Genomic DNA, 23,364 nt, shown 5'->3' with positions numbered 1-23,364 from the left:
TATATATATAGTATTATTGACTAGTGAGTGATTTCTGAATAAGAAACTTTAATGATACCACAACTTTATACATATACTCTTATAGTATCATTGACGAATGAGTAATTTTTTAGCAGGAAACTTTAATGATGCCACAACAATATACATATACTCTTATAGTATAATTGACTAATGAGAAATTTTTGAACAAGAAACTTTAATGATGGCACAACAATATACATATGTTCTTATAGTATCATTGACTAATAAGTAATTTATGAACAAGAAACTTTAATGATGCCACAACAATATACATATACTTTTACAGTATCATTGATTGATGAGTAATTATTGAATAAGAAATCTTAACGATATATATATATATATATATATATATACACATTGATTTAGTATCAGTTTAGCGAATTATCAACATTAATGATACCAATACAATAATTGATATTGATTTAGTATTAGTTGAGTGAAAATTATCAATATTAATGATACAAATATAATAATTGATAATGATTTAGTATCAGTTGAGTGAAAATTATCAGTCTTAATGAATGAGGTATGTGCTGTAAATTCTTTTTTTTTTTAGAGAATGTGTATTTCTTGAATTACTTCGGATTAAATATGAACATGTAATTATTTTAAGTTTTATGACTCACTTATGTAGCTTTTCCTTATTTTTTTCTAGGTTTATAAATTATGATCCGTTTAAATTTGACTTAATTCATTACAATCACTTATTTGGATTCTTTATCTAGAACTAACCAAATCATCCCGAGTCCATTTGATCCGCTCAATTCATCCAGTTTTTAATGGATTAGACATGACATAAAATCATGATGGGCTAAATATGAACATAACCCAAGTAAATCCATTACTTTGCCCAAACTGACCTGTCTAAAAGTAAAATCAGATACTGCACAAATGAGGAACTTTTTTGAAAAATTACATGGTTAAGCAAATGAGAAAAGACATAAAGTCACAATTGAAGTTGTTACGAATTTTAAAAAAGACATATTAACTTTGTGAGTGTCTTATTACCTCACGAAACTATCTAAATCCACAATAAATATACCTTTTTGATTAATTTTAACACCACTCGTGTTGTCACGAAATATGGGTGCGTGAAGGACTCTTGATATAGCTTCAGACCAGCGTAAAATTGTCATGTGGCACTCCCAATTTGACTTATTTTGAAAAAAATATAAAAACCCATGTATTAATTTTTTTTAAATTTTATTAGGAATAGTTTTTAATTTTTCAATTCTTTTTTCTCATCTTCCCTACCATCATTAGGTTACCCATATTTCTTGAGCATCCATGGCTTCCTTCATTTTTTTTCTTTTTCTCTTTTTCCTTTTTGGTCTTTGTTTTTTTAAAACTAATATTATTGTGTTCATTCTTATTCTTTTTAAAAAAAAAAAAACAAATTAGTTTAGTGATTTTTTCCTCCTACAAATCAAGATTGGGGATTTAGGAGTAGTTAAACTATGGAAAATTCAATTTAGGAGTAAGAAGTTGGAGAAGGTGGTGATTCAAATGTCAGATTTTGACTTGGTGATATTTTGAGTATTTAGATTTTGATTATTTGACGGTGTTTATTTTCATAAATAAATTAATTGGTGATAGTTTAACAAATAATTGATAGTGCTGTTGCGAAATTCCCCCGCCACAGTGGGTTTGACGATTGTTGCAGTGGGAAGGGAATGACAGAAGAGCAGAGTTGAGGTGAAGAAGAAAGAGAGAAAAGAAAAAAAAGAAAAAAAAAAAGAAGCAAAGAAATCAGATAAAAATATTTAAAAATTATTTTTTAACACATGGCAAGTGACTATTAGTGCGTAACATACAAACATTTTGTATAAGTGGTATTGGGTGAAAAATGAGGTATACATACTATTTTGAAGTTGTTCAATGGGGTAATAGGACACCCGCAAAGTTAATGTGTCTTTTTGAAAATTTGAGACAACTTCAGTGCTGACTTTATGTCTTTTCTCTAAGCAAATATATATTAGTTAATTAATCATCATAGCTATAGTTTTAGTTAATTACCACTCACAATCAATATTTAGTGATAATTCGTGGGCTGGAGCTTCAAATTTGTATAATTCAAAATTTGTATAGTTTAATTTGTATAACTTTTGTATAATATAATTTGTATAATTGGTTAAATTTTAGATGTTTGTGTTTGTATAAATTTGTTATTTTGTGCTTGTACAAAATAGCTCAAGTATACAAACATACCTACAGATTATACAAATGAGGCAGCTTAAACTATAGTTACAACCCGTAAACATGCAAAATATAACTATGGAGCATAATTAAATTTATTATAGTAGTTATTTGTGAAAATTCCCTTTTAACTTTTTACTAGGAATTTCATTGATTGAAGAATTATTCTAGTTCATATGCACCATATTAAAATGTAAAAATTACATAAATCCCATTGTGTTAATAACTAATTACATCATACTCTATTTTTTTGGTTCCAAGTTATAAAAGTCCCTTAAAATTATAGGACCTCATATACATCAGGAAACATGCGGATACATAGTCACGGATTGCGAATGATACATTATTTAATGAGGGGATGTATTTGAGAGGAGATGGATGTATCTGAGAGGGGGTATGAATGTATTCGAGAGAGAATTTTGTAATTTTTTAAATAGTAGAAAATTTTAGAGATTATGATAAAACAAAATGTGTATTTATGTAATTCTTCCTATTAAAATTAAGATGGAATAAATGGCTATGTCAAAAGAGAAATTCATTAAAGCCAGTAAACTTTTTATTTATTATGATATTTGATTCAATCATACCAATACTTGTATGGTACAATTGCAAAAAAAAAAAAATATGGATAATTTTTCATGCATAAATTTCCACGTGCTTTTATGAGGAAAGATTTTCGAATAACCTAATATAATTTAAACATACTCTTAATATAATGTGATATTATTTATTTTGAGCCAGACGCTATGATATTTTATTAAAAAGTCCTACACCATTTATTCAACATCTTATAAGTAGTTTACTTTTCTTTCGACTATCAATGTTGAACTTTATTCACGACACCCAACAATACCTTCCTTAAAGTATTTTTCACATAAGTTATCACTGATCATCATGAGCTAATTTGAAAATTATATGTGTCACCACTCACCCACATCATTTATCAACAAAGCTCACTAGCTTCTTTGTTTATGTATCTTTCTTTAATGTTACGGATAAATGTAACAAACTAATTGCTCATAGACGGACAAAAGACACTAATTCGGGGCCTACACCGTCACTTGTACCTTTTTTTATACCAATCTTGCCAACCTATTGGTTCTAACGGTTCTATTATCAAATTTTGGGCTCAAGCAATCCAAATATATTTTTAATATAATGTGATAGTAGCTCCTAAGGCTTAGTTCGAATGACAAAATGTGGAGGATTTGTGGCTTAGATCGCAGGTTCAAGCCTTCCACCACGTAACGTAAAGCTCGATATTTAAGTGGAGAAGGGTTTAGATGGTTGTGATTGATAGTGTACACTTTAGGTCAAATTCATATGTTCTTTCATAAAAGACGTCACCTATATATTAAGAGTATCAACACCTTATAAGTAACTTATTTTTCTTTTAATTTATCAACCTGACACTTAATTAACACACCCAAAAATGTTATTTTTGAATGACTTGGACTTGTTTCTCTCTATTAACTCACACAACTAATTACCACCACTAGCTTTTAGCTCAACGATTATCAATTTATGCCACCAACCACCTTCATTATATAAACACCATTAACAAGTGCCCCCTCCACCACTAGCCAACAACAATCATTAGCGCAGCCAATCATTATTACCAATCTTCTCGACACAAATTGTCAATTGCATCGTTGGCCATCACAATCAATCCCTTCTAGCTAGAGGCGGAGTTAAGTGGAGGTTCGTGTGTTTGAACGAACTTAGTAGATTTTTCGTAGATTTTGTATTTGTATTAGAAAATTCAATAAATATATATGTATATTAACTTGTGAATCCCTTAACAAAATTGTTTGAATGTTCAATGGTAAGAAAGGGACCATAGAAATCCTTTCCACGTTAGTATTCTGGGTTTGAAAATATTTTTCTCTTCTGTCCGCAAATTTAAAATTCTAAACTCTTAATCATGGTTCCGCCTCTGCCTCGAGTACCCGTCGATCTCCATAATTAGTTATGTCATCACCATTTTACACTGCCAACCACCTACATATATAGTCAGCCATCACCACTGAGTAGTTATATCACGATATATGTTTTACACAAACTTTTTTATTTCCATATATACTTCTACAACTCTACTATAATTAATTAATTTTGTTACCATATATACTTCTCCTACTATGATTAATTAATTTTGTTTCCATACATACTTCTCCTTAATTAATTTTGTTTCCATACCATACATACTTCTCCTACTATGATTAATTAATTTTGTTTCCATACATACTTCTCCTACTATGATTAATTAATTTTGTTTCCATACATACTTCTCCTACTATAATTAATTAATGTATGTTTTGAGTTGATTAATTAAAACAAATGAAATACAAGACCCTGAATAGGAACATATGAACGTTGAGACTTGAGAATTAGGATTGAAAGTAAGTAAATAGTCGAGTGTTTGTGTAGTTTCTTTTACTATCTTATTTCTTTGACTTAGGCATTTTCTGTTATTTTCTTTGCTTTAATTATCCTATTATTTATTATTGATACGATTCTCTTCTCCATCATTTTTAGCATGCCTTATTTGTTATTGTATTTGCTTACACTTGTTTGTCGATATTTTCTTACTTAAGTGGAATGTGGATCGAAACAAATTTTATCACTACAAGATAGAGGGTAAGACTATTTACACATCATTCTCTCCAGTGGTAGAGTCATGATTTTCAATAAGGGGTTCAAAATCTATAGAAATAGACATACGAAGTAGCTGAAGAAAGTTCGACATCTCTTATATATACATAAAATATTATTTAATCATGTATAAATAATATAATTTTCCGTCGAAGGAGGTTCGGATTAACCCTTACGGCTCCCTCTGATTCTCCCCGGATATCACTTATTAGATTACACATGTATGTTGCATTTGAGTCATGTTAAAGTCGTTGGATATTATAGGGTGAGGTGGCATCAATCTTCACCATAAAAAATATTTCTTTCTTCTTTCACTTTCCCTCCCACAACCAAACCATTCACTTGTTTTCTTCTTCAAATAACAACCACCAGCTTCATCCTCTTTTTCATACACAGTCACATACACCTATATAAACACCATTATCGTCCCCACATTATCCATATGAATTGGGCAAATATCTAGAAGATTCTCGAGATCTCTCAATTTTATCGTGATCTCCGGCAGCTTTCTCTGCAATGGCGGCAAATGCTCCGTATTTACTTCAGTTACCGGTTCGATCGCCGGAGTTTCGAGTTTTGATTACAGGAGGATACGCGATTGTCCGTTCGCGGATGGAGTTTCCGTTCTCGTGTAAGAATTACGCGACTTCTCTGAGAGCTCGGAAGGTGAGAGTAGTTGAGTGTGTTGCGAAATCGACTGAGCTGGAAGCGTTGGTGAAGGACGGCGGCGATGATGATAATGATGACGGCGATGGGGTTCGGGGAGATGATGATAAGGTTGTAACTCATGGAGACTCTGTTAGTTCGCAGAGGAGTGCTTCTGCCTCCAGTGGCGATTCATTGTCCCTTGGAATCCGTGAACCTGTTTATGAGGTGCTTCACTTTATTAATCCTTTAATCAGTTTACACAATTTTCGTTGCGAGTTATTTTCTAGTCTAAATTTTGCTTATAGCTTGAAATTTAGTATAATATACAAAAATTGAGTTGATTGACTGATTAGTTGTACTGCAGAGCTAGATTCAGAGTTTGAAGTTCATGAATTCCAACAATAACTTCAAGTTAATATACAAGAATAACTAGTTCAGGTTCAAATATTTGTAAATATTTAGTGAATATTTTAACATATAACATGATTTGAGCAAAAGCTACTGGAAAACTTATACTCGTCAAATCTACTTGATGCATCATTTTTAGTTTAGATAAGTTATTCTGGTGGCCACAATAATGTTTAATCTTCACTGTGAGAAATGGTGAAGCATAAACGTATGGAATTGTAACTAGTTCCTTTGGAGTTCGCGATATGATTATGTAGGTAAAACAAGGGAAATCAGGAATGACGGATTCCTTAAAGGAAGATGTTTTGAAATCTTTCAGCTTCTTAAATAGGCTTATGGTTGTGATGTATTATATTTAATCTGCAACACAAAATGATTCCCTATATGACTAATATAGAAAATCAAGAGGCAGAAGAGACTTCTGGTCAACTTTGGGTGTCTTTACAGTAGTTAAAACTATGTCAGTGAAAGATGAAAAGAGAGAAGTAGAATGCAACTTGATAAGAATATGAAGAGCAGTGATTAAGAAGAAGAGAAACAGAAAATGTATTGAATATTCTGTACAGAATTATCTTTTACAAAATCTACACCACTATATATAGTGTGTATAATTGGATCTACTTTAACCATCTAGTCTAGTTAATTATAAACTAACCACAGTTTAACTAGTAACTAACAGCTAACTAACTTCATGACATTTACTGTTCATCCTAACTAACTCATATAACAGCTCCTCAGTCTCACTATGCTCAACACAACTTATCACATTGCGATTTAATATTCTTAATGAACAAAATAAATTAGGTTTCCAGACTGTCAAAAGTCGATGAAAGTATGGAATTTAAAGATATTGATGAAGTTACATCTGTTACTGCACTCCTCCCTCTTAATTTCAACTTCCTGATTACGTTAGATAGCACACCAGAAAGATCCCGACATTGTTTTCTCCTTGTAAGTACAAGTATTTTATACTCTCTTCATAACAAGAAGAAAACATTATTAAATTCTGGGAGAACTTCTTGATGGTTATCTCACAATTAATATGTGATGCGTCTCTTCACAATAGACGATCATAAATGTTGAGCTGGTCAATTACCAATTTGTATTAACATTTGGAAAAGCTATTGATAATACTTCGGGTTTTTTCTTAAGGTAGTGGAGGTAAAGACGTGTGGGACGGTAGCAAAAAGGAAAATAAACAGAAGGCACTTGCTGAAGTCCAGTGGTGAGTCTTTTCTCTCCTTTTATCTCAAAATGTGTTCCCTCTATTACCTATAAAGTTGAGATTATATGATGTAACTGACTATGAACTCACAAAAAAGTTCTGTATTTGAGAGTAACTCCATCTATCAATAATTGTGTGAAAACATTCATCTCTAATGTTTACTGATGCCAATTACCTGGTGCATTTTGTGTTCTCTAAAAAATTATCCGATAAAAGTCTCTAGTTAGTTTTCATTCTACTATTATCTCAAAGAATTATTACTCAAAAGCATTTACTTCTATGTTTAACCTCGATCATACTAGGAATCCTTCTAAATTTTATTTTTGAAGATACTATAACCCAGTTAACTGATCTGAAATCCCTATATTAAAGGACTTTTTCTCATGTCATTTACTGGTTTCCCTAATATGCTGAAAACAGGTTTACGTCCTCGAGATATCAGGAGTGTTGATCCGTCATTGTGGTTGACAAATTCAATGCCTGCTTTATTGGTATTTCAATTGCTATCAACTATGATTTTTTCCATAAAAATATCACTTTTATTTACTTGTTATGACTTATATTGAGATAACCTTCTACACATGGTTGAAGCAACCATCTATTTTCAGTATAAGAACTCTGCTACATGCAACTTATAAATGTTATTTTAGACTAAATCTTGGTATTTCCTAATTCATAAAACAAGCTCATTAACTACCCCCATGCTTTGTTTGTAATTTCTCTTGGTGAAATTTGGCATACACTACATGGCAAGAATGTCACTTAATGAACTCATATTTAGGCAAAGTGATGGCTGTTGGCTCATGCAGGCAAGGCTCATCTTTGGAAGGCACTGATGGAAAAGAAAGTCTTTATCTTTTTTTGCCGATTCATCCTTGTTCGTTTTGCTACTGAAGGACATCTCTTCCTTATCCTTGTCTTTTTTTCTCTTTTATTTACTTCTTTACGAATCTAAAAACAACATAGTTGGAAGTTTTTATTGCTTATTACCATGACTGCTGAGGTAGAAATAACTGTTTGTTAGTCAGATTTCATAGAGATACTGTTGAAGATTAGCCAAGTTGTGCAGTTCTACCTTAGCTTTTAATTTAAGATATTCTCTATCATAATTTGTGCTTAAGAGTTTTAGATTAACTGCTTGCTCAACTTAAGCATTTAACTCCTCTACTAGCTGTTTTTGATGGACTTCATTTACAAATATTCTTTCAGGTCCGTGAGCATGCAATTCTATTGAATCTAGGTTCTTTACGAGCCATAGTAATGCAAGAACGAGTCCTTATATTTAATTATAATCGGTAATATTTCATACTAGATATTCTAATCGTTTTTAGTCAGATCTAGCAGTGAACTTAATGATATAACTGGCCTGCTTATAGTCTAGGAGGAAAGGCTTTCATCGATTCATTGTTACCACGGCTAAATCCTACAACCACAAATGGAGGGCCATCTATGCCATTTGTATTGGAGGTTAGTCAGTCCAATCAGCAGCTTTACATTTGATCTGTAGTTTCGTTACTTTGCTTTGAAGGCCACTACTTCAGTTAAATTGCCAACACAATGATCCCTAGGGAATGCAGACAAAAATTGTTAATATGCATCAATTCTGTAATGTTATCCATGTTAGGCTTGATCCATTAAATCAAATGGAAAAGTAGGCTTATGTTCTTCACTTGCTGATGTAGAAGGAACTTGATGTGATTCTTGATATCAAATTTGAATGACTTAGAGCATGATGGCTTTAATTTGGTTATTGGGCATGTCAAGAGGCTCATCATTTTAGGCTTAGTGCTAGTGTAGGCTTACTAATATAGGTATCTAAAATGGACGCCTATTCATGTTACGTAACTGATTAGAAACAAGAATCACAACACATAGAAGGAAATTCTGAATGGAGCTGGAGGGTCAACTGTAATTTATGGTTGAAGTTTGTAAAAGGACTTCTTTTCTGAAAATTTCAGGTGGTTGAAGCAGCACTGCATTCACGGATACAAAGATTGGAACATAGGCTGTGGGATTTAGAACCACGTGTGAGTATGGAACATAGTGAGTACATAAGTAATGTTTGTTTTTCTTCTTTATATGAATTGTTCCCTTTCCCGCCTATTCCTTCTTCCACTGATTGACTATTTGTTGGAACCTAAGTGCGTTCTCCCAGTAAAGAATGTTATCTTTGTGAAAGGGTATGAAAATGCAAGGAATTTTATCACTTCCCTTGAAATTTTCTATCCATTACTTCTGTTCTAACTAAAGTATTTAAAAAAAAAACATTTTAGAGGATTGTCCCGAGCTTGTTATATGCGAAACAGATCTAATTCTCTCTCAATGTAACATGCTGTCCTACTTGCTAGAGTGGTCCCTTAGAATTAAGTATCTCTCTTTCCACCTTACTTGGTATGGTTACTTTCAATTTAGAAATACACTGCCTCGCTTGGTGCAGGTCCAAGCACTACTTGAGGTTTTGCCTAACCGATTAACTGCAGACATATTGGAGGAACTTCGTATCAGTAAACAGAAACTGGTACAATTACCATTCAGTTGTACCTTATAATACTAATTTTGGTATATTCTATTACGATTTTCCTTCTCTTGCTTGTGACAGGTGGAATTGGGTTCCAGGGCAGGGGCTCTTAAGCAAATGCTACTTGATATTCTAGAGGATACTCATGAAATACGTCACATCTGTATAATTGGGAGAAATTGTGTACTTAAGAAAGAAAACGATGAGATAGAGTGCTCCGTGCCCCTAGATAAGGAGATTGCTGAAGGTGTGCTTATAATATTCCCATACTCACTCTTGCATATGGCATACAACAGATACCAGATCAACTATGCTTCTTACCCTTGCTTATTTGTCTTTCTATTTGGCAGAAGAAGAAGAAGAAATTGAAATGCTTTTGGAAAACTATCTTCAGAGGTTGTCTATTGATGCTATTTCAACCCTGTTAGTGTAGATAGTGTACCTCATTAATTGTTGCCCACTTAGTTTATGTATTTATTCTGCAATAACATAATCAAGCGACATGCACTGGTTGGGTGTCTTATTCTTTGCTATAGTTTCCATCGGTCGTGAGGGTGTAGGTCTTTTAGGTCAACGTCTCTCCCTGTGATTTTAGGTCTACATGTCACATTTTCACACCCTACAAACTGGTGTATTTGAAGGTCTATGTAGGGCATGGAGAAATCATCCTTGGCAACCTCCCAATTTATCCTCCGTGTTTACTACTTGTACTTTTCATCGAATGTAAAGGGCAGCCCGGTGCACTATGCTCCCACTACTTGTAGGGTCCGGGGAAGGCCGGACCCTTAAGGGTCTATTGTACGCAGTCTTACACTACATTTCTAGAAGAGGCTGTTTCCACAGCTCAAACACATGGAAACAACTTTACGGCTCTCCTTCACTTCTCCTCGAATATGATCACTTGTAATCTTGTCTCCATCCTGACATCCTCTTCTATATAACCTCATCTTGTTGATATGTTGGGCTTGACTGACCTGCCACTCAACTCCAGATAACTTTGTTAGTTTCATATTGTTTTATAGAACTCGCTTTTACTTTGGTAGGCATCTTATAATTGCATATGCCAATATCGTGGCACCTTCAGTTTGATCATTCTAGTTTAATCATGTGTTACAGCTTTACCTATTATGCTTTTGTCCTGCACACTGAACCTAGGTATCTTGATTGTTTGCATTTAGGCACTACAATCCCGTTAGTTCCACTTCAACTCATTTTTCCTATGGGAGCTAAACCTAAAGTGCATAATTTTTGCCTTCTAATCATTCTAAAACCGTTGCTCTCTAGAGTGCATAACTAACTTTTTAACCACTGCACTAATATTTTCTTCACTATCATGATATCATGAATGTTAGAATAGTAATAGGTATATACAATCCTACTTAGAATAGGAATAGGAATAGGAATAAGAATAGTAATGGTAATAGTAATAGTAATAGGAATAGTATACAGTGCCCTACTTAGGAAAGGAATGTATTGTAGTGTCCTAGTTGGAAAAGGTGTCTATTGTAGTGTCTATAATAGGGTCTCTCTGTAGTAATGTAGAAAGAACAATTCAATAATATTCTTTTTCTATATTTCTCACGGTAAATATGTCAAAATCAACTTACTTAAACTCCATAAACTAGGACAGACCAAAAGATAATATCTACCAATGTAAAAAAGAAAAGAAAAGGGAAACTGAAGTTGGAAAAATAAGATAAATTGGTCCTTATTGGACACAAAGTAGTCAACTCTGTGGCTCGGTTGATTATGCCAGTGAATAACTGAGTAGGAGTTATGATTATATTCTTATAATAGAATACACCACCAACATATCCAGTGTAGTCTCACAAATAGGGTTTGAGGAGGGTAGAGTACACAACCTTACCCCTATCTTGGGAGGTAGAGAGATTGTTTCCTATAGACCCTCACCTCAAGGAAAAGCATATCAAAGAAGATCGAAAACAGAAATAACGAAAGTGAAGAAATCGTAGGAAAGCATTCTGAAAAAAGAACAGTAACTTCAACTGAATAGTATGATAACCGCAGTACAAGAGACAGTGAATAGTGATAGATAAGAATCTGGAGAGAAATTCCTGCATAAGATATCCTTGAAGTGCATTGAAGGTAATCTTTAAGCAATCCACTTTTTTCTTATACATACCATTCACACTTCCTATATTTTGAATTTTATATTCATGGCAAAGTATATGACAGTTAGAGCATAGTGGTTCAAACAATCTCTAACTTTAAAGTAAATAATCAAATTTTTGGTCCATTATAAAGCAATTTTTTATGATCATACAGAAAATCTTGAGCCATCCTTTCATGATTTGTCTGTACCAAATATTAGTCTGGTAAGTTACTGAAACAGGTTTCCATTTGTTCATCCAACTGCAGATGTGAATCTTGCCATGGTCAAGCTGAAAGACTCCTTGATTCTGCAAAAGAAATGGAAGACTCAATTGCTGTAAACTTGAGGTTTGTACATGTCTTATTACTTTTCTTCTTAGCTCTTTATCCTTGTGTTGGTGAACTGGGTGATGTAAAGTTGATAACAGTGCATATGTAGGGAAAATTGGTCAAAGTTACTCTCGTTCATTTGAAGAACTCGTCTATTTAATTTCATCCCCTGAACTTCCTGAAACAGTACTCATGCTTTTAGAAACATAATGGAAGACACGTTATAAGCTGGTTTCCTTCTGCAGATAAATTTAGTGTCAGGCCAGTGGCGGAGCCAGAATTTTCGTCAAGGGTGTTCATAATTTAGACCTTGCTTTCTCTTTTTTAAAAGAAAAAAAGGGAACTAATGAAAGAAAAAAACGGAACTAAGAAAATTAAATAAAATTCCTTGGTCTGGGCTCGAACCCACGCCTCCAAGGCAAATGTAAACAACCTTAACCACTGGGCTATCTTTCTTTACTATGTCAAGGGTGTTCAACAATTAGTATATATCCAAAAATATCGATATTTAACATATATACTTCCGATGAAGGTTGTTCATCTAACCACCCTTAGCAACACCTAGCTCCGCCCATGTGTCAGGCAGAAGTATTGATGGGGACTGCTAACAGATTCTGCTAGTGTTCTTGATCAGTGAGCCATTTGTTCAGTTGTGAGAATGAGAAATCAACCAAATGAAATAATAGAGCATTAAAAACTTCTATAAATGACTTCACAAATTGTACTGAAATTTCAATGGTGAACGTGTACTTTGTCTTGATAAGAAGAATAACTGTGTGGGGACTGCTTAAGAAGAATAACTGTGTGAGAAACTGATAATCCCACAAAAGAATGAAAAAAGTATTTAAAGAACAGAGTAAGAGATAAGTAGATGAAAGCATGTAACCGTAAACTCCATGCTGTACGTTTGATAACCTTTTTCTCTAAGTTTTGGTGTGATAAGTTGTGTTGTCCCTTGACTAAACAGTATTTAGACACGCTTCTACTGTAGAAAAGCATGGTTCTTTAGCTAGAACTTCTAAGATTTCTGTACATAAACTCATACAAGAAATCAATGAAATATCTACTTAGGTTGTCGCTGGTGATTGACAGATCAGTTAAAAGCTTGCAACTGAAACAAGATTATCAGATTTTTCAATTGGTGAATGTGCGCTTGATTTGGTCGTGTTTTGGCTTCTGTGGTCTACTGATTCTTAGTTATGAAAACATTTAAGTGAGCAGACTTGATTTTAATGTGAACTTTTTGGTTGTCCTTTTCAGTTCTCGAAGGCTTGAGGTGAGCAGATTCGAGTTGATTCTACAAGTTGGAACATTTTGTGTTGCTGCTGGTGCTCTGGTAGCAGGTATTTATCCAACTAATATAAACAGAAAAACAAGTTAAACATATCCAGTATTTTCTTATATGATATCTCCTCATGAGAATCAGTTGTTGCCCCTTAGTTTTGTCTGCTAAGACATTTTTTGTGATACAAATGTATATCCAACTTAGATATACATAGTGCTAGTAGAATTCACGGGGCTTAAGTGGCACATATGTATTACTTTTATGAGAATTACTTCTGTCCACCTCTCACCTATGAATTATGATTACTAATTCAGCTTGTGTTTAGATGCAATGGATATAGCCCTACTATTGAGTTCGCTTAGAGTTCACTTTTTTCCACTGATAGGATCTGTAAATATATGGCTCTCTAACACTTCTTAGATTCAGTCTGCATGGAGGTGGAGGGTTATTTTTAGATCATACATGTGCCTTGATGTCTTACTTTAATGCGTGATTATATGTAGTTATACAATTTAATGGTATTGTTTTCAGATTCTTTTTTCTGAAATCTAGGAGTGTACCTTAAGGTATGTTCCGTAGGAAGGAAAATGTTTTTGGATGTCCAAATATTTTGACTGAACTTGAGAAAATTGGAAAAATATTTTCCTCCGTACCAAACACACCCCAAATGCACAGTTTTTGGTCCCAGATAAGATATAGTTGGACTTTATCATGCACTTGAACAGTTCGGTGTTCATAAATGAGCTACTTCTGTAGCAAATGAAGTTGCTAGGTTTTCAACTTCGTAGTCCAAGTTTCACAGATCAGTCATTGTTTTGACCTAAGGTTTGTTTGGTGGCTTAAAAAAAATTATAAGCCTACGAGGTTGTCAGTTATTGCTATCTGAGTAATCAAGTCTCATCCCTTTCAAGTTTTTCTACTCCTGCTTAGGGGTCGTTTGGTTGGAAACAAGTTATCCCAGATAAGTTATCCTGGGGTTAGCTATCCTGGGATAACTTATCCCATCACTATGATATAAATGGTGAGATAAGTTATCCCAAACAAGATAAAAAATTTTTATCCCATCTCTATTTCTTTAGGTTAAATACCACTCATGGTTTGTACTTTTTCTGAGGTTACTATTTTCCTTAGGTTAAATACCACTCATGGTTTGTACTTTTTCTGAGGCAAAATCTATAACCTTAGTTTCACACCTACAAATCGGTGCATCTGTAGGTTGATGTAGGACATGATCAGACCTCTCATTTTATCCTAAATGCGTGCTCGTATAATATTTATTACTTTTGTGGTTATAACGTTATCAATACCTGGTCATGTTTAGTTTTTTAAATTTTTCATGCATACTCTCTTATGTGGATTTGTATTAAATGCTTCCAAATAAAGCCTAATTAATGATGTAGAAATTCTAAACTCTCATAAAACTTTTGGCACCACTTGATGCATGCATCTTTCGGCAAATATGGTCATTTTTAATCTGATTTTGTATGACCACACATCCAACATCCATCTTATTTCTTAGCGTCTCATCTTGACAATCTAGAACCTTATTTAGTACAAATCTTTGGAGAGCCTGAAAGTAGAGAATGGGTTGCAATTGAATTATAAAATACAAAAGATGGTTTTCTTCTTCTATAGTGCTGCAAATAGTTCATCTGTATAAAAGGATAATATTCAAATATGCAAATTGATACGCATGTATACTAATACGACATGTTATAACACACCTACTTTGGCTTTTGTACAGGTATATTTGGCATGAACTTAAGATCCTATCTAGAGGAACATGTGGTATGTTTCTTTGATCTCGAGAGCTCGTTATCTATATCTCCTCATTTTGGGAAAATATTTCCAGAATTTTGTCTTCTCATCATATATTTGTCTAATTAAATGCAGTTTGCATTCTGGCTTACAACAGCAGGAATAATTGTTGGGGCTGTTCTGGCCTTTTATCTCATGTACTGGTATCTCAGAACGAGGAAAATACTGTAAGCAACTGCTGATTCCGCAATCAGGTATAGTGCCTCCTCTCAAGTAATTAGTAATCCCACTATCCTAATTTAAGTGACGTTGTTTGACTTCGCACAAGTTTAAGAGAAAGGAAAAACCTTGAAATTTGTGGTCTAAAACAAAAATTCATTGACCATTTGTGTGGATATAAATTAAGGAAATTCTGAAGTAAGGTATTTCTAGTTATAGAATTGTGACATTTTTTTAGAACGAACTAAGAAGGAAAGTATGTCATATAAATTGAGACAAAGAAGTAGTACCGACTCTCCTCCTTGTGGTGCACATGAAATAATGATGTTCTTGGACTCGCAAGTACTTGTAGGTGGAAATATGGATAAAGGGTGATGAACTAAAATTGGCTAGAACTCGGATATTCTAGTAGAATTAGGAATGTGGGATAAAACAGTGATTGATAAGTAGGTCTGCCATTGGGCATAACTTGCATGTCAAAAGACTTCCATCTATATCACCAGTTGAGCAAACCTAGTTAAACACGACCGGCAGTCAGAGGCAAACCCATGATTTGAAATTTATGTGTTCATATAGTGACCTTGAGTTTAATATACAATAATAACTGAATTCATAGTCAAATATTTATGTAGTTGATTTACATATATCTGGGCAAAAGTTGTTGGATTCAACTGAACCCATATGTCGTACTCTAGATTCACCTCAGCTGGTAGCTTAACCTACCTGAGTTTGGAATTGTTTGTTTTATGTGCAGGTGATTTAAATCTTGACCAAGATTCAGCTTTCAACTGCAGTAGGTGCCCAAAACAGTGCTGGATACTAGCATATGTCTGGGTACGTAGGATCATTGCGCATCAATATGATGCTTCGCAGACACTGCCAATATAATGGCGAAAACAACAAAATTAGGTATGGAATATGTCCCCAGTCTCAAGATCTGTAGGATTTGAGAGAGAAGGTGACAGTCAAATCTTCCTCAAGTTATATACCATGGGTGCCAATTTGGAGTAGCCATCACTCTCTTTTACCAGCTTGTTATGTAGTGTAGGATCATCTCCCACTATAAGTTACCAAGACATTCAGACGTAGAAGGTATTGAGTCCATAAAAGCTTATACTTGAGCTGAGAATCTATAAGAAATAGAATCTCTACCTTAGTTCAAGGTTGTGTAAACCACCCTTTTCTAATCTCACAAGTGTATGATGTTGATTGTACTTTTGTAAACACAGTATATGCTTGTGGTGACACTGGTGAGTAAGTTGAACAGGAGTACCCTTTGAGAAGAGTTCCCATAATTATTTGAATTATCACATCTTCTTTCCTAGCCAAGTGTGGACAATAACCAACTTATGTATTGATATTTGATATTATAACCCCTTTGGATTTTATCTTTATGTTATATACGTGGTCTGTAATTCTCGTCTTGTTCTCCCGAAATACGATCATGCAGGGGCACTAACAATTTATATAACAGAAATATGCGGCAATGTAATGTAACAGGAAATTTCAATCAGCAAGAAGAATTCTTGCTACTGCACAACCAGTTAGCCGAACAACTCACAAGTAACGAGATAATTCTGCTGGTAGTTACCGCACTTGTTTTTGAATTGTAACAGCCCTGCTTTCACCTGAAAAAAGACCATCAGCTGGATCAACCAGAGAATCTCCCCACTAACATCGTATGTGCACAAATCAACAGAAACACACGGCCAACTTTCTACAATACAAGCAATGAAAGATACAAAACATCGTCAATAAGGCAAAAAGAAAGGACAGGATATCCAACTTCCGCAAAGAATACTGTGATACTCACTGATACAGGTTGTACTCAAAATCTTATAATGCTTCAACAACGATACAACAGTGATTATCTCAAAAGAATGAAGAGGCAAACGAAAAAGGTATACAGGGAACCAGAAGTACCCCATGGTCTAACTTGTCATAAGCGTCAAATAATGGTTAGATCAAGATGGGGAAAAAAAGACCACAACCTGAATGAATCAACTCTGTTTTGCTGGGTTTACGGATTGAGAAACTTTCACTGGCTTTGTGGTTCCATCAATCACAATGTTGCCTACTCCAGCTTCCATTGCCTCTCTCTCATCTTTCTCCCTATTCTCCTCTGAGCCACCATTTTCAGTTGCCTGGAATGTAGAATTAGTTTTAGAAGGAGAAAGTTCCCGAGGGCGTCCAGTGATCCATGGATGACTGAGACATTGAGCTGCAGTAGGTCTTTTCTCAGGCACAAAATCAAGTATTGGAACAAGGAAGTCAGCCAGGTCATGAGCATCTTGTTCACTGAACTCATACTTTTCCCTAAGCACTTTATTCATAGGCCAGAACCGCAATCGTCTGATATGTCTCAAGTCTCCACTTCGGTTGAAGAGCTCTCGCGAATATCGCCCACCCAAGGCAATCTGCATACAAACTTAAGATCACTTCTCCTACTTTTCTTTTTTTTTTTCATTCAACAAGAAAGATATTAACCAGAAATAAAAAATCACCTTGCGTGGCATCATTCCAAGAAGCTCCATCATAAGGGCCAAGTGATCCTGTGCAGAAAGGGCAACAAAGAAAATATCATTGAACTGAACCAGCAATTGACTGCATTAAACTACAATATTATTTAAAATATCTCAATGAACAAACCTGCCAAAAACTAAAAATGAACTGCTCTTGTACTAAATTTAGTGTAATCATGTGAATGTCAGTAACAAGATTCGATACCATGAGAGTGACATGTAAATGTTGGCATCAATCTAAAACAGATGAAAGTATACTGTGATTCACTAAGAAAGTGACTGCTTCACCATCCACAAACTCCACTAACTGATCAATTAAAAGATCCCAGAAGACTAATAGCTTAGCTGGTACTTCCAACAATCTATTCAGGCAAGCCTCGGAAATATGATAGCCAATAATATACAGTAATGACATCTAGGAAGCATAGGAAGAACATATTTCAGAGAGATAGACACGATTTGCATATTCATAGGAGTACTAAAGTAACCAATTGAAACTACAAATGCATTCCGTATTTCTCCATTTCAGGATTCATGTTCCCAAATTCTTACTGTACAACAAATTGATAATTTAGTCATCATAGAAAGATCCTTCTACACTATCTACTGCAACAATATTTGTTGGAGTGAAAAGGACAATTAGCACGGTGGGTGCATAAGAGAAGGTAAAGGTTATTCTGTTAGTTTCTATTTAAAGTTGAGGAAATTTACAACATTCTGGTTAAAGAGAAATGTAAGTAAAGATGGAGGAGCATGAAGTTCCCAAGATGAGTGTCATAGAAATGTTGATGTTAAAACTAATATGGCATTTACAATATTGAATACAAGCTAGAAGTAGCGCACACAAAGTAAAAAACTAGGGAAATCACACAAGATAGATATCTCCAGATGTACCAATTCATAGGTTCAACACTATGGCAATTGAAGGAGCTACAGTCGGATGAGATAGACTAAGAATAACATAGAAAAAAGTAGTCCCAAAAGATTCATACTTTCTAGGTATCAACTTAAACATAGCTAAGAGTCGAACAGGTTATAAGCAAATGATCCATATAGGCAGTGCCCAACTGTAGGATAAGTTTTTTTTGTTACTCTTACTTTAGGTCTGAGTAGGGATAAGATAGAGAACCCCTTCTTAGATACAAAAGACAAACATTCTCTCTTTGGGGGGTTAAAGGCTTCTTTTTTTTTTGAAACTGGTAAGTTTGTGTTCTTCAGCATTAAGGATGTGCTGGCCACCACCAAAAAGTTAAACTACAGACTCCCTATCAGATCTATAATTTGATCAATATCTTCTATACATAGCTGTTTACACCAAAAAAGTAAAGATACAATACAATTCCATTTGACTTTATGAATGGAATTGGACCTATCTTCGAAACATCTGGCATTTCTCTCCCTCCATACTGACCACCATATACATGAGGGAATCAATCTCCACCATCTGTTTTGGCTCTCACTTCCCCCTCTTCTTCATCCAACAGCTAAGAAGGTCTGATGTATGCTCAGGCATGACCCAGCTATAGCCTGTAATGTTGAGAAACAAATTCCACAACTGAGCAGTGTACTTGCAATGCAAAAAGGTGCTTGTTTGTCTCCTCAGTCACCATACACAGAAAACACCTAGGAACCAATTGTCTTTTCTTCTTCTGTAGCACTTCTTGGGTTAGGCAGGCCCTTTTGATAACCAACCAAGTGAAGCACTTAACTTTGGTGGGAATGCTGCTTTTCCAGAAATAATTCCACTTGCATTGAGTATTTGTATTAGTCACCTGGAGACCTCTTGTGTAGGCACTCTTTACAGAAAATATTCCATTACCATTGTGTTTCCAGAGAGGTATATCAACCTCTGTACTGCTAATAGAAACTTGCCCTATTTTTCCCAGTAACAGGGCTACCCTCTCTATCTCCCAATCATTTAAACGCCTCCTAAAAGAGATATCCCACCCCTGTGTGGACCAGCACTCTTGGATTGTCACCTCAGGGTTTACACAAATAAGAAATAGATCCGGGAAAGCCTCCTTTAAAGGAGTTTGATCAAACCATCTATCTCTCCAAAATTTTGTCTTTGCTCCATTGCCAACCTTGAGGCAAATATTGTCTTCCATTAATTGCCATAAATTCCTAATTGTTCTCCATACTCCCACTCCATAGGTATCAGTTACCATTTCCGTGCACCATGGGCTAGCTTCACCATACTTGGACACAATGACTTCCTTCCACAAAGCCTTATCCTCATTGATGTATCTCCATAACCATTTCAATAGAAGACTCTCATTTTGCAGCCTAAGATTTCTGATTCCCAGACCACCACCTTTTTTACCAAGCAACACTGTTTCCCATTTCACCAAACAGTAACCCTTCCCCTCTTTATTCCCTTGCCACAAAAACTTCCTCCTCATCTTATCCAGTTTTTTCACCACTTTTGCTGGGATTGGAAAAAGTGACGTCACATAAGTAGGTAGTGAATCAAGGACAGAGTTTATCAAGATCAATCTACCCCCCATTGATAGGTATTGGGCCTTCCACTTAGCTAACTTCCTCTCAGTTTTCTCTAGAATCCCATTCCATATCTCTAGTGCTTTGTGTTTATAGCCTAGGGGCATACCAAGATAAGTGGTTGGTAGCTTTTCTATTCTGCATCCTAGTATGTTGGCCAAGCTCTGAACCTGAAAGACACCTATTTACAAATAGAGTAACACCAATCCCAAGCTATACAAATTGCACAAACCAAAAAAAGGTAATATTGCTGGTCCAACTAGTTTGGGATTGAGACTTAATAATTGTCTGATTCAGTATTGTCAAAGGTGTAAAGCGCAAAAGACACAAATGCTTTTTAAGTGCAAGCATAATGAAAATATGAGGTTTAAATAGAAAGAAATATGCTTACACACAAAAACAAGAATTATATGGCTAGATGAATTGACTAACTGCAATGAAGTAAAACTAAATCAGTAATGTTCAGATACCATATTAAATTTATGTATCATCTGCAAAGTTGCAACTAAGTTTCTAATTCAAATCAAATGTCTAGCTTTCTTTTGTAAATTTCTAATATCCTAATACCTAATAAGAAATATACATCCAAAAAGTATAATTAACAATTAATATATCATTTTGCTAACTATGTGTGTTGTTCAGTATTGCTTTTTCTCAAGATGACCTTGTAAAATAATCTAATTTGAAAATAGCAGGTTGCTATGTTTTTGGAAAGATCTACACCTCATCCTCTTAGCAGTTTCGCAAAAGCATTCCGCCTAAGCCACTGAAGCACCAAGTCTATGTTGAGCCTCACTGTAAGGCTTACATGCACTTCCAGTTTGCCTTGGCAACGCTGTTAGCTGATTGATTGTGACACCACACAAGTTGGCAGATAAAATCAAGTCATTGTCTCTTTACTTCCCTTCCCGTGGTACCAGTCATCATCAGGGATAAAGACCCTCCCATTTACCACAGCTGAAGTTATATCCCATTGAAGAGGTATTGTTTTTAAATCAATGTTTTAGAAGAATGAGCAGGTGAGCACCCAAAAATAGGTATCACATGTACACATTAAGTCTACAAAAGCCAAACGCAGAACGGAACATATATCTTGTCAATACGATTCCTTTCCTTGAACTTAATTCATTAATTAAGAAAATAATGAAATCACATAATAATTTCGCTCCTAAAATAAAGATCTACACATGCTTGCATCTAAGTGGTTAAAATATTGAAAGTAGAGTTGCTATACCTCATCCCTGTCATAGTTGTCACCACTGTGTGGATCAAAAAGAACATCACCAGTGGCAAGCTCAAAGCAAATGCAAGCAAAGGACCAAAGATCAGCTGAAGTAGAATATTTAGATCCTAGGATAACCTCAGGACATCTATACTGTCTTGTCTGGATATCACTTGTGAACTGTTTATACGTCCAGCATGCATTGCCGAAGTCAACTAATTTGCACGTAAGGTCCACATCAGTCAATAGTTTCTGCCTCATGGATCGACTGCCTCGTTTAGGTCTTTGAGTTCTCTGCTGTCCATCCCTTGCTCCGTCTGTTGAGCCATTTTCACTTGCTTTAGTATCAGTCTTTCCTTCAACTGAGTCGTTATTAGGTTTCTCATCAGAATTAGACTTTTCAGGACTACTGGCTTCATTATCTTGTTCAGTTTCCTCAGAAGTTTCCTTGTCCGTACATCTTTGAGCTGTTCGCTTAGCCTTTTTCCGAATTTTCTTTTTCTGGTTCTTAGTCAGGTCACCATTATAAACCTTTACTAACTTGGAAGCCCCAGCTTCAGAGAGAATTTTACTTTTACTCGAAGGAAGAATAAGGGGAGCATCTGACTTTGTTGGATCTTTACTTTGATCAATCATTGATAAGAGCAAAATATTTTCTGGCTTCAAGTCTGTGTGAATAATAGAAAGCTGACGATGTAAATAATCCAAACCCACTAAGATATGGAAGCAAATTTCTTTAACCTTGTGAATTGATAGCCCTCGATAGTCTGAGTACTTAATTAGAGTCAAAAGATTATCTCCCAAGTACTCGAATACCATACAAATGTGCTGGCCATTGGGCCCGGAATGCTTAAAGTGATCCAATAGCTTCACCACACACTTCTTATCATCTGGATCTCCCTCTGCAATCTGTTTTAATATGGTAATCTCATCCATAGCCGCTTCTGTATAATGCTGAGCACTCTTTTGAACTTTTAGAGCAACATACCTCTATTCCTCCAAGACATAACCAACAATTAGCTAAGACAATCCACATTTCAAAGAATTTTTTGCAAAAACCGCAGAGAACTCATAAGAACCATAAACACTACAATAATTGCTACACCGAACAATAAACACTAGAATAACTGTAGCATCATATCTCCGTCAAAAATGAGAACAGATAATAAGTACTGCATCAAAGAATCTCCTCTCTCACACACACGCAGACAGAGCAAACCCAAACACTACATACATAAGTCTATATACAAAAAATTGTTATACTAGTAAACAATTCATTGCTAAATAAAACAACAATACTAGAACAAATGCAGCATAATAAGTATATAGAATATGTGAACAGATAATAAGTACTATAGCAAAGTATCTCATCTCTCTCACACACACTCACAGACAGAGAAAAACTCAAACACTACATACACAAGTCCATATACAAAAAAGATTGTTATACTAGTAACCATTAGGTTACTAAATAAAATGAACAAATGCAGCATAATAAGTATATAGAAAATGCAAACAGCTAACAAGTACTATATCGAAGTATCACCTCTCTCACACACGTGGACAGAGAAAAACTCAAAACACTATATACACAAGTCCATATACAAAAATACTACTCCCTCCGTCCCATTTTATATGATGTACTTTGATTTGGCACAAACTTTAAGAAAAATGGAAAGACTTTTAAAACTTGTGGTCCAAAATGAATGATAGAAATTTGTGTGGTTGTAAATCATTTCATTAAGG

General features: G+C 34.8%; 2 protein-coding genes across 4 annotated transcripts in view; one reads left to right on the top strand and one right to left on the bottom strand.

Moving 5' to 3' along the window:
• The first annotated feature begins 5,203 nt into the window (after positions 1-5,203).
• LOC102584945 (magnesium transporter MRS2-11, chloroplastic) lies at positions 5,204-16,740 on the top strand. The gene is made up of 14 exons (XM_006348998.2): positions 5,204-5,745; positions 7,081-7,153; positions 7,574-7,644; positions 8,363-8,448; positions 8,530-8,620; positions 9,112-9,180; positions 9,591-9,671; positions 9,753-9,918; positions 10,022-10,067; positions 12,051-12,131; positions 13,374-13,456; positions 15,143-15,186; positions 15,292-15,410; positions 16,130-16,740. The coding sequence occupies exons 1-13, from the start codon at positions 5,389-5,391 to the stop codon at positions 15,385-15,387; spliced, it is 1,344 nt and encodes a 447-aa protein (XP_006349060.1). The 5' UTR covers positions 5,204-5,388; the 3' UTR covers positions 15,388-15,410; positions 16,130-16,740.
• The window catches only part of LOC102585264 (serine/threonine-protein kinase SRPK), an 11,513-nt gene continuing 4,888 nt past the window's right edge, over positions 16,740-23,364 (bottom strand). The window contains exons 2-5 of one of the 3 annotated variants that reach the window (XM_006348999.2): positions 21,631-22,608; positions 17,880-17,927; positions 17,367-17,792; positions 16,740-17,003 (exon numbers count right to left, since the gene is read on the bottom strand). In XM_006348999.2, the coding sequence (XP_006349061.1) occupies positions 17,376-17,792; positions 17,880-17,927; positions 21,631-22,608 (1,443 nt within the window). In that variant the 3' untranslated portion in view covers positions 16,740-17,003; positions 17,367-17,375. The other 2 variants (XM_006349000.2, XM_015309452.1) reach the window with 2 other exon arrangements.

The sequence above is a fragment of the Solanum tuberosum genome, unplaced genomic scaffold (assembly GCF_000226075.1).
Source record: "Solanum tuberosum cultivar DM 1-3 516 R44 unplaced genomic scaffold, SolTub_3.0 scf00101, whole genome shotgun sequence".
Taxonomy (NCBI): Eukaryota; Viridiplantae; Streptophyta; class Magnoliopsida; order Solanales; family Solanaceae; genus Solanum; species Solanum tuberosum.
Note: the sequence above shows the minus strand (reverse complement) of the source record. Positions and strands in the feature narration are given on the sequence as shown.

Excerpts from the sequence above, each read along its gene's own strand:
- LOC102584945 (XM_006348998.2), top strand. The coding sequence starts at position 5,389 with ATGGCGGCAAATGCTCCGTATTTACTTCAGTTACCGGTTCGATCGCCG. Across the intron at positions 9,919-10,021 it reads AGATAAGGAGATTGCTGAAG|AAGAAGAAGAAGAAATTGAA; the intron begins GTGTGCTTATAA and ends TCTATTTGGCAG. Across the intron at positions 10,068-12,050 it reads TTGGAAAACTATCTTCAGAG|ATGTGAATCTTGCCATGGTC; the intron begins GTTGTCTATTGA and ends ATCCAACTGCAG.